The sequence below is a fragment of the Otolemur garnettii genome, unplaced genomic scaffold (genome assembly GCF_000181295.1).
Source record: "Otolemur garnettii isolate 467f Iridium unplaced genomic scaffold, OtoGar3 scaffold00001, whole genome shotgun sequence".
Classification (NCBI taxonomy): Eukaryota; Metazoa; Chordata; class Mammalia; order Primates; family Galagidae; genus Otolemur; species Otolemur garnettii.
In genome coordinates, this window is record NW_003852396.1 from 29,336,713 (window position 1) to 29,349,033 (window position 12,321).

At 35.7% G+C, this 12,321-nt stretch overlaps 1 protein-coding gene across 4 annotated transcripts in view; it reads left to right on the plus strand.

Moving 5' to 3' along the window:
* FCHSD2 (FCH and double SH3 domains 2) overlaps window positions 1-12,321 on the plus strand; it is a 274,562-nt gene that overhangs the window by 132,329 nt on the left and 129,912 nt on the right. For all 4 annotated transcript variants that reach the window (XM_003780920.2, XM_023509932.1, XM_023509945.1 and 1 more), the window contains one exon: window positions 4,128-4,272. In XM_003780920.2, coding sequence (XP_003780968.1) covers window positions 4,128-4,272 — 145 coding nt within the window. The remainder of the gene's footprint in view (window positions 1-4,127; window positions 4,273-12,321) is intronic.

Here is a 12,321-nt window from a genome sequence, read left to right on the forward strand (position 1 = left end):
AGGTAAGAAGTTTGGAAATAATTATGTAGAAGAGTGGGAAAATAAATAGATTAAGGGAATATGGTATGATTGCTGGGTAGCACTAAGGGATTACTAGAATTCATCTGACATCAATTTAAAGTGAAACCAGGCAAGATGATTATCTTTTTCTCCAGCCACATTCTACTATAGACCTTGGTATGGTGTAAATAGAGTTTTGAATTTATGCAGGGTAGAAGCTTGTGATTTATAAAGCTGGAAAGAGAAGAGGCAAGAAAGGGTATACATAAGGGAGTGATTATGATAGACCATGAATCCTAGGCTGGGTAAGGAACCGAGAAAGGGAGATTTTGAGAGGGATAAGAAACAGTGGAAAGGGAGAAGGTTCAAATGGATTATGAGTTCTTACAGGATTGTTTGTTGGAGTTAAAATTCTAAAAGGCATGAGTGGAATTAGGAGGTATTGGTCAGAGATGATTGAAGTTGGGATAAGAGCCAAGTAGCAGTTAATAGTAATGACAAAGGCTAGGTTATGAGCATGGAGGTGCTATTTTGTAGTGAATAACCTTAAGAAAATTTCATGACCTATCTGACCCTCACTTTTCTCCTTTGTAAAATTGGGATAATTAGCTATCTTATAAAGTTATGGTGAGGACTGAATGATGGGATGGATGTAAAATACGTAAGATAGTACTTACCATGTAAGATAGGCTCTTAAAAGAATCTCCTTTCTTTCTTTATGATTTTTACCTTCATTTCCTGACCTGAGCAGAGTAGCCAAATACTATATATATTTAATACCTTTCTTTATCCTTCAGAATTTGCTTTATGTGAAACTTGAGGAAATAAAAGTTGTTTTAAAATCACTCTATGGCAGGCACCTGTAATCCCAGCTACTTGGGAGGCTGAGGCAAGAGAATCGCTTAAGCCCAAGAGTTTGAGGTTGCTGTGAGCTGTGACGGCACAGCACTCTACCAAGACTCTGTCTCAAAAAAAAAAAAAATCACCCATGGGTTTTGTTGTTGTTGTTGTTGTTGTTTTGCTTTGTTTTATTTTTTGAGACAAAGTCTCGTCTCATTCTGTTACCCAGGCTAGAGTGCCATGGCACCAGAGTAGCTCATAGCAACCTCAAACTCCTGAGTTCAAGTAATCCTCCAGCTGCAGCCTCTCAAGTAGCTGGAGCTACAGGCTCCCATCACAACACCAGGCTCATTTTTTCTATTTTTAGCAGAGATGGGGGAGGGAGGTCTCTTTCTTGCTCAGGCTGGTCTTGAACTCCTGAGCTCAAGGTATCCTCTTGACTTCGCCTCCCAGAGTGCTAAGATGATAAGCATGAGCCACTACACTCTCCTGATATTTTTTTCTTAATCAGAATGAAAAACATCACTACCTTTAGAATGACCACCATTACGCCAACAAAAAGTAATTTTTATTCCGTTACAATTCTGCTCCTATTACTATTTTTTCTTTTAAAAGAATCTTTATACCAAGAGTTTTTACATCTTTTGCATTTAATTGTTAAATTAGCCCTATGAGTTTATAAGGTGAAGGTATTTTTGTTATTTCCCCATTTTCTGGTTGAGGAAATGAAAGTATAGTGAGGTGTGCTATATATGATTATATTGGTTAAACTAGGACTTGAACCTTGGTCCTTAGATTGGTAAGTGAATTCTGTGCTTTTCATGGTACCTTGTTGTTTAGGATATTTTTGCCTGCTATAACTGAGCTAATCTCTAAAGGTCTTTTTTAAAACCCTTTATTGAAGAGATTTTTTATTGTACAGTCTTCATAATTTATACATTCATCTATTCATTTATTTGTTTATTCAAGACATATTACTGTAACCATTCTGTGTTTTCTGAGCCTTAGGAATACTATAGCAAGACATACACTCCTTCCTTCATGGAGTTTTTACCAGAGTAAGAGGGATAGACATTAGTTAAATCACAAAAATATTTACAATTGAAGGAAAAGTGCTGGAGCCATGAATAAGTAACAAAGAGCAATTAGATTGAATCTGGGGGTTGGCTTGTTGGTGATCATGAAAGACTTCCAAAAGGAAGTTACATTTAAAGATGTGATTTGAAGGGTAAGCAGCAGTTAAAGGGGTAAAGGGAAGAGGGTGTACACTAAGGGAAGATTGTACATGGAGGGCTTGTCCCTCCATCACAATTCATAATGGTTCTTTTTCATTTTTATTATGATTTCATTAAGTATATATTAATAGTTACAAAGCATAGTACTGAACTTTTCTCTCTTGGTGTATCTGAGAGAATTTATTAGGACTGCTTAGGAGGGCCTGTGGTGAGTTAACATTGTAAGTTCCATCTGGCGTCATGCAGTGAGTCTGTGGAGGACATTACTTTTTCTGTTCTTAAGTCTATTGGTGCTTTTATGCTGATAGTTTATGCTGAATCTTTCCAAAGGTATGGTGATACACCTCTGCCTTGTTAGTTAGTTAGTGACAGGGTCTTGCTTTGTTGCCTGTGCCTCAGTCTTCTGAGTTGCAGGGACTACAGGCATATGCCAGTATACCCCACTAGGTCTTCTTCTTTTTTTAGAGATGACATCTTGCTATGTTGCCCAGGCTGCTCTTGAACTCCACATCTCAGGTGATCCTCCCACCTTGGCTTTCCAAAGTGCTAGGATTACAGACATGAACCACCATGTCGGCCCACCTCTGCCTAAATAAATGAATATTTTCATTCAAACAAATAGATTCATTGAGTGTTTATAACATGAATAAAATCATTCAACTCCTTGGTTGAAAACTATGGTTTATCAAGGCTTTTTTTACTTGTGACTAGGGTAAGAATCCAGGCACTTTTTGTTTTTCTTGTATTTATATTCTCAACTATTGACTCACAGCTGGAATTTTATGTAGCATATGGTCCCATACATTGCTGTAGTAGAAAATTCATATGAACAGAAAAGAAATCTCAGGAGATGAGTATTATAATCCATCAAAAACTTTCTGTAAATACTGATTTTTTAAAAAACAAAGTACCTGACATTGTTAGATGACATAAGTTATAAAATGCATTTATAACTAGTAAAAGAGTATGCTAGAATTGGTTAAGGCACTTAGCAAAGTAGGAGAGAAACTTGAAAAGGAAATTGGCTAGAAAAAGTAAAGGATGAATAATTTTTTGACTTTACCAAGAGATTGGTGAGCACATTTATCAAGCAAAGGGGCTGGGATTTGCTTGGAATGACTCCAAGGCACAATGTGATGGTGGCTAAGGATTGTTACAAGAGAGAGAGAGAGACAGAGGTAGAACAACAATCTAGAGGTAGATTTTTTTTTTTAAATCAGACAAAATATACTTCTCAAGCACAGAAACAATTGTTCATGATATATTTTTCTAGCCACTTCAGTTTGCATAAAAATAAAATGATATATTTGAAAAAGAAAGTACTTTAGAGGTACTCAGCCTTTGTCTTCTATCTCATTACTGCCAGATTCTTTTTTTATTTGAGACAGTCTCACTATGTCACACTCAGTAGAGTGCCATAGCATCACAGCTCACAGCAACCTCAAACTCTTGGGCTTAAGGGATTCTCTTGCCTCAGCCTCCCAAGTAGCTGGGACTACAGGCACCTGCTACAATGCCCATCTGCTTTTTGTTACAGTTGTCATTGTTTAGCTGGCCCTGGTGTATGTGGCCAGCGCCCTAACCTCTGAGCTAGGGGTGCTGAGCCAGCACTGCCACATTCTTGTGTGACCTAGAATGATTCTATCTTTCTGAGCCTCATTAACTTATTTGTAAAATTAGGAAATATCTTAATAAAGTAGTAAAACCTGATATTCATAATGAATGATGCCCCTGTGACCATAGAAGTCTTGGAGAGTCTGAAGTACTCACTAATTTTTATAGCATTAGCTTTGTTTGTAATTCTTATGATTATATCCCTTTGCTTCATTATTAGAAATAGCTGTGAATCAGACTCCTTATTGCTGAGCTATAGAGGAATAAAGTGTATGCCATGCTGCTTCTTACAGGTGCTGGTATTTCCTATAAGACAGTCTTAATACATTTACAGTTATAAAGAAGACAGTTATTCTGTCAGTGTGAGCCCATTAGTAAAAGGTCAGCCAACAGTTCCTTGTCCCTGCCTAATACTTTTCTATCCTTCTTTGAATTTAGGAGCATGTATCCTGTTTGGAAATCCTTTCTCGAGGGCACAATGCAGGTAGCCCAGTCTCGGATCAATATATGTGAAAACTATAAAAACTTCATTTCTGAGCCTGCAAGGACAGTGAGAATCTTAAAAGAACAGCAACTAAAAAGGGTATTGTTTCTATTTCTGTTATTTTTACATGTATTTACTATCTTAGTACTATATTTGTTAACATGGAAATTTAAGCTAAATTGTATTTAAAACATCACAAATGTTTCTGGTTGACATTTTACTATGATTTTCTGATCTTAACATGTTTCCATTAACTACTGTATTTTACAAACTGATAAAAGTGATTGTAATTTGAATCTGTGGCTGTTTAGAAAGTTCAGTAAATACTTCTTAGAAATACCACTTTTTAGGCAGGTGCAATGGCTCACGCCTGTAAACCTAGCACTTTGGGAGACTGAGGTAGGAAGATCCCTTGAGCTTAGGAGTTCAGGATCAGCCTGAGCAAGATTGAGACTCCATCTCTGCTAAAAACAGAAAAAATTAGCCTGGCATTGTGGTAGGAGCCTGTAGTTCCAACTACTATGGAGGCTAGGGAGGAGAATCGCTTGAACCCAGGAGTTTGAGGGTACTGATACTATGGCACTCTATCCTGCTAACCCGGGCAACAGAGTGAAACTGTCTCAAAAGAAAAAAAAAAAAAAGAAATATCACTTTTCAAGTTAACACAAGTGAACAGACCTTTTTAGTTTAAAAATATTGGTATAGTTTGGTGTATGTATATGTATTTTTTTATTTCAAATTAGTAAGAGGGTACAGATGTTTAGGTTCCATTGTTTTCAGTTCTAAGGTAAAGTCAGAGTTGTAGTTGAGCCCTTCATGGGGGTGGGAGGTGGTGAGGGGTGAACTCCCTCACATTGTGCACATTCGGTGGGATCCAATGGCCTTCTCTCCTCCCCCTCTGCTCTCTGTCCACTCTCTTTTCCCTCTTGCTAGACTGTATTTGTGTTTTATGTTTTGTGTGGATATGAAGTTGTATATTGGTTTCATATTGATATTGAGTACATTGGATTTTTTTCCCCATTCTTGAGATCATTCTAGGAAGAATATGTTTCAGCTCTATCCAGGTAAATACAAAAGATGTAAAGTCTCCATCTTTTCTTATGGCTAAATAGTACTCCATAGTATACGTATACCACAGTTTGTTAATCCATTTGTAGGCTGATGGGCATTTGGGTTGCTTCCACATCTTGGCAATTATGAATTAAGCTGCCATAAACATTTTGGTGCAAATAGTTTGTTGTATATTAAAATAATTACAATGTTACTAATGCCACTAATTCTTGAAAAACAAGAATTACGTTAATATTTTAGCTTCAATTTAAGCCATTTTACATATTTAAAGGAAGTTGACACATTTTGACCAATATAGTAAACTTATTTTTAAAAACCCAGTGGAGCTTAAAGTTTAATTATATAGGTTACACATGTTTCAAGTAGACCTATTTCTTTGATTATACAGACATTTAAAATTCATAGGAAAATGTCATTGTTGAATGTGATTTTTTTTAAGTTTGCTGATTAGAATAGATGATTGAATTGTATCTTTTTGGAAATAGAGTTACAAAAATGGAGATTTTCATGATACCTAATTAGTTATGAAAGTTTTCTTGTGGATTTATTAATATTTTAGAAAATATTAAAGTAATTATTTAAAAATAATATTTTAGAAACCATCCAATATTTTGATTCTAATTGTCATTTTGATTTTCAGAACTGTTTTACAAATAAAAATTTAAAAAACCTGATCTTCCCTGTGTCACATCCCGCTTCTAATACCACTTGTCAGGACCCAGGACTGGCCAGGTCTCCAGCCCGGCTTAACTAGGTTCCAGATGCAGACCGCTAAGCTACCTTGCTCAGGAACAATTTCTTTTAGGTGCCTGATAGCTATCTACTTTAACTGGAGAGAGAGAGAAAGAGTCTTAGAGTAAAGCAGTCTTAGAATAGATAGATCTTAGTCTTTAGTAGAGCTTGGTAATCTTCAGCAGAGAGACATGGTGCTGGTGTTCTGCAGGCAGGAGAGGAGACAGAGTCAGAGTAAGTGGGTCCATGATAGAATGTGCATGCTCCCAACTGCCTTCTCCTCCAGCCTAATATAAGGCTGATCTCATGCCTTTCAATACCACAGGTGTAGAAACTGCCAATTCACCAATGCTCTCATCTCAAGAGCTCTCGTGCTTGTTAGGAGAGCTAAATCCCTCTCTATGCCCTTTTCACCAAGGTGTTCCATTATTGAGCTATACAGGTATTTCTTATGACTCTCACTCCTCCTAGCCATAGGCTCTTTGGGCTGCTACACCCTATTTGCCAAAGATGATTTTGTGAAATCAGTATGTTAAATGTATATGTGGGCTGTGCCCGGTGGCTGATGTCTATATTCCCAGTCCTATAGTCCTAGCACTCTGGGAGACTAAGGTGGAAGGATTACTTGAGATTAGGAGTTTCAGACAAGCCTAAGCATGAATGAGACCCCTGTCTCTATAAAAAATAGATAAAATTAGCTGGGTTTGGTGCTGCACACCTGTAGACCTAGCTACTTCGGAGGCTGAGGCAGAAAGATCACTTGAACCTAGGAGTTTGAGCTTTCAGTGAGCTATGAAGACACCATTGCATTCTAGCTGGGACAACAGAGTGAGACTCTATCTAAAAAAAAAAAAGTATATGTGTGCATATATAAAATTTTAATCTATTTAGTATACTCACCTAATATCTGTTGGCTTGAACTCATTTTCAAAGAATGCCTATTTTATCTTTGCTAAAATGTAGCTCTTTTAAAGCTAAAATAGTGAATAAACTTTGTGACCACTGACCAACGGTTTTGAGTTGGAAGAAAATGTGCTCTGTGTGTGTGTGTGTGTGTGTGTGTGTGTGTGTGTGTGTGTTTCTGATACGGTAGAAACTGGTAAAAGGTATAGAGAGGGAATTAATGTTAGTATAACTTCCTAGCTAGAATTGAAAATATTGCATTTAAAATTTTCAGTGCATTCACCGAATCTCTAGTTGAATTACTAGAAATTTGTAACTTTTTCAATATGATAATACTTTTTGCTTGTTTTGAGGTTCAGACCAAGTTTAATGAAAGGGGATAGGAAAAAAAAATGGTGGGGTCAGAGACTCACCTGGGCAAAGATGGTGTCTGCTGATATTATAATACTTTAAAAGCATTTAGCTACCTCTGGTACTTTTCTCTTGTATTGGTGGAATGGTTCTCAGACCTGAATTTAACCAACATTCTTAGATGATGTTTGGTGAAATTTGACAAATCTTCATATTTGTGAATTTACTTGTTTGAGATTTTGTGATGTGGGCCATTCTTACTGGGGTTAGATGTTATCTTAGGGTCGTTTTGATTTGCATTTCTCTAATCATCAGGGATGATGAGCATTTTTTCATGTTTGTTAACCATTCATCTATCTTCTTTAGAGAAGGTTCTATTCATCTCTCTTGCCCATTGATATAAGGGATTGTTGGCTTTTTTCATGTTGACTAATTTGAGTTCTCTAGATTCTAGTTATCAAGCTTTTATCTGATTCAAAATATGCAAATATCCTTTCCCATTATGTAGCTTGTCTATTTCCTTTACTTGTTCTCTCCTTCACTGTACAGAAGCTTTAAGTCCCATTTGTTTATTTTTGTTGTTGCAATTGCCACAGAAGTCTACTTCATAAAGTCTTTCCCCAGGCCTGTATCTTCAAGTGTTTTTTTCTTGCTTTCTTTGAGGATTTTTATCATTTCATGCCTTAAATTTAGGTCTTTTATGCATCTTAAATCAATTTTTGTGAGTGGAGAAAGGTGTGGGTCCAGTTTCAATCTTTTACATGTGAATATCCAGTTCTCCCAGCACCATTTATTGAATAGGGATTCTTTCCTCTAGTGTATGTTCTTGTTTGGTTTATCGAAGATTAGGTGGCTGTAAGGTGTTAGTTTCATTCCTGGTTTTCTGTTCGGTTCCAGATTTCTATGTCTCTATTTTTGTGCCAATACCATGCTGTTTTGACCACTATAGCCTTGTAGTATAGCCTAAAGTCTGGTAGGCTGATGCCTCTGGCTTTATTTTTATTGCTAAGTACTGCCTTAGCTACATGGGGTTTTTCCTGGTTCCATACAAAACGAAGAATTATTTTTTCCAAGTCTTGAAAGTACAATGTTGGTATTTTAATAGGAATGCCACTAAATTTGTAGATTGCTTTGGGAAGTATAGACATTTTAACAATGTTGATTCTTCCCAGCCATGAGCATGGTACGTTCTTCCATTTGTTAATTTCTTCTGCTATTTCTTCTCTTAGAGTTTCGTAATTTTCTTTATAGAGGTCCTTCACCTCATTTGTTAGGTATATTGCTAGATATTTCATTTTCTTTGAAGCTTTTGTGAAGGGGATTGTGTCCTTAATCAGCTTCTTATCTTGGCTATGATTGGTGTATACAGAGGCCACTGACTTGTGGATATTGATTTTATATCCTCAGACATTACTGTATTTTTTGGATCACTTCCAGGAGTCTTGTGATTGAGCCTTTGGGGTTCTCTAAGTATAAGATCATATCACCAACAAAGAGGGAGAGTTTGACCTCTTCTGCTCTCACTTGGATGCCCTTTATTTCCTTCTCTTGCCTGATTGTATTGGCTAGAACTTCCAGCTCTATGTTGAATTGTGGTGGCGATAAAGGACAAACTTGTCTGGTTCAAATTCTAAGTGGAAAAGCTTTCAGTTTTACTTCATTCAGTAAAATATTAGCTGTGGGTTTGTCATAGATGGCTTTGATCAGTTTAAGAAATGTGCCACCTATGTCTATACTTTTCAATGTTCTAATTAGAAAAGATGCTGGATTTTATCAAATGCTTTTTCTGCGTCTCTTGAGAGGATCATATGCTCTTTGTTTTTGCTCTGTTGATATGATGAATTATGTTTATGGACTTGTATATGTTAAACCAGCCTTGTTTCTCTAGGATGAAACCTACTTGATCATAATGTATAAATTCTTTGATGAGAAACTGTAGTCTATTGGCTAGGATTTTGTTGAAGATCTTTGCATCTATATTCATTAGTGAAATTGGTCTGAAGTTCTCCTTTTTAGTTAGGTCTTTTCCTGGTTTTTGTATCAAGGTAATGTTTACTTTATAGAATGTATTGGGGAAGATTTCTTCTTCCTCAATTTTTTGGAATAATTTCTGCAGTGTAGGAATAAGCTTTTCCTTGAAGGTTTGATAGAATTCTGGTGTGAAGCCATCCAGACTAGGGCATTTTTTTGTTGTATGTAGTGTTTAACAATTACTTAGAACATAAGCAGCATTATTATCAGCTATAATATAAAACAAGTAAATTCACAAATATGAGGATTTGTCAAATTTCACCAAACATCGCCTAAGAATGTTGGTTAAACTCATGTCTGAGAAACATTCCACCAATATAAGAGAAAAGTACCAGAGGTAGCTAAATGCTTTTAAAGTATTATAATATTGGCAGACACCATCTTTGCCCAGATGGGTCTCTATCCCCTTTCGTTTTTATTTTTTCTATTTTCCTGAAAGTTTCAATAAAATGATCAGAATTGTTTTCCGTAACAGTTGCATCATTTGCACTCTCACTAACACACAAAGGTTCCAGTTTCTTCACAACCTTGCCAATATTCTTTATCTCTTTATAAATAACCATACTAACAGGTATGGGATACTATTTTAATGTAGTTTTGATTTGCATTTTCCTGATGTTTAGAGATATTGAACAATCTTAGTTTTGTTTGGCAGTCTTGTATTTTTTGTTGTTATTTTCTCCTCCACAGTTAGCCTCTTCATTTTATAATCCTATATTAGTCTTTTAGTAATTACCCTAGGGATTCTATCTAATATGCCTCCTTAACTTACTGTATTACCTTGACTCAGTAATTTTACTGTTCCCCATGCTTTGTTCGAAATTAATTTATTATGATCTACCTTGAATTATCATCTTACAGCAGGACAATTCCATCTACCTCTCATTTATGACTTTTGTGCTATTAGACCTTTTGACTTTTGTCCATTTATCTTTTGTACTTTTTCTGCATTTTATGTATTTCTACCTTTTTTCTCTGTCCTTCAATCTGAATATTTTACATTGGTCTATCTGACAATTCAATCATACTCGACTTCACCATTTCTAATCTGCTTTTAAAACTCATCTTTTAGAATCTTAATGTATTTTTCAGTTCTAGGATTTGTATCCTAGTACTTTGAAAAATTATATGTCATGTTTCTGATACAATGCTTCATGTTTTTTCTTTATCCACTTAAACTTGTTACTTCTAATCTCTGTTTTATAATTTCCCTATCTGAATCAGTCTATTTTTGCTATCTGCTATTTTACTTGGTTTTCACTTATTTGAGTCTGCTGTTTCAGTATGCCTCAATGGTATTAGACATTGTGGATAAAAATTGTAGAGGCTCTGGAACATATTATTTTCAAAGATGATTAAATTTTCTTCTGGTGGGCAGATTGCACTCTATTAGACTACCTTGATTCTGGTATGGTCTAATTTTAGGCTTTTTAGGACTGGTCTGTTTCACCTACTCCTAGGGTTTTAAAAACACAGGGTGTTTACCCATTCTCTTCCACTTTGACAAAACTTGAACTCTAAACTTTGTCTTTTCAACATTATGTAGATGCTCTAATCCTCCAATCTCTGCTCAGTCATTACTCTCTTGGCTGCTTTCCTCTACTGGCTTTTTTGGAGTTTTACCAAGCACATGCCTCTTAAAAGTTACTTTCTAACTCAAGGGGAAATTGCATACAGATTTTTGGACTTGATTTTTTGCCATATCCTTGTTTCCAGATCTTTTCCTCTCAAGTTCCTGTTCTTTTGGCATCACTGAACTCCACCCTCTGTCTCCACAGTCTAGCAAGAATGTCACTTTCTGTTTATATCCTGTGTTTCTTGGTGCCATGATTCAACAAATGCTCTGTAGGAAAAAGGTCAAGTTGAGGCTTGGCGCCCATAGCACAGTGGTTACAACGCCAGCCACATACACTGAGGGTGGCAAGTTCAAACCTGGCCCGGGACAGCTAAACAGCAATGATGACAACTACAACAAAAAATAGCCGGGTGTTTTGGTAGGCGCCTGTAGTCCCAACTACTTGAGAAGCTTAGGCAGGAGAATTGCTTAAGCCCAAGAGTTTGAGGTTGCTATGAGCTGTGATGCCCCGGCACTCTACCAAGGGCCACATAGTGACACTCTCTCTCTCAAAAAAAAAGTCAAGTTGAATTTAGAGCTTACTTAGGTATATTTCCCTTCCCTCACGTCTCAGCCCCTTAAGTCTAGGGTACATGGTTGTTCTTTAATGCTCACAGTTTTAAAAAATGTATTTTGTCCAATTTTTACAATTTCCAGACTACAGAAAGGTAGTCTGATCTGAGTTATTCTGTCATGATCAGAACCAATTTTTACTTAAAATTCTTCCTCTGTAAAATTTTACAATTCATGTTCTTTTCAAAATTTTCTCTACTATGGCTGTTTTCTTTTATCTTGGGGATAAACACACACATTACAATTATGAAGGACCTGAGATTATAAGAAGAATTCTTATGAAAGACTATAATGAGAATTATGGTCTTTTCCAAATCATTTTCTTTATGCTGTCATTTGCTTATAAATCAGAACAAGAGCCACAACCACCTAAGGGCTTTAGCCCATATCATGCTTTTGTCCATATCTTTATTATTTATACTAAGTTCAGTTACCTTCCTTGAAATAGTGATTCACATTTTTATAACACTTTAGAGTTTGAAAACTGTTGTATTCCTTATATTCTCATTTGATTTTTGTAACAATGTAATAGGTATATAAGTATTGTTATTTTACAATGATGAAGCTAAGACTTAGGTAGTAAGTCTCTTTAACATTGGAGCAGGAACTTGAATATACGTCTTCCTAATTTTAAATCTTGTATTATCTTTAAAAAAACCATTGAAACTTAATATTTAAGCAGGTTTTCAAAAAAATATATAACTTTTACATAATAGTAGACTACTTAATTCTCTTCCTCCTTTTACCATCTTAGTATTTATAATAGTTGTAATTAGTACATAATGTTTTATGATATTCCCTTCCCCCATTCTTTCTATTCTTAATTATCCTTTTTTCTATACAACTGTTATGTTTATTATTTTTTTTTTTTT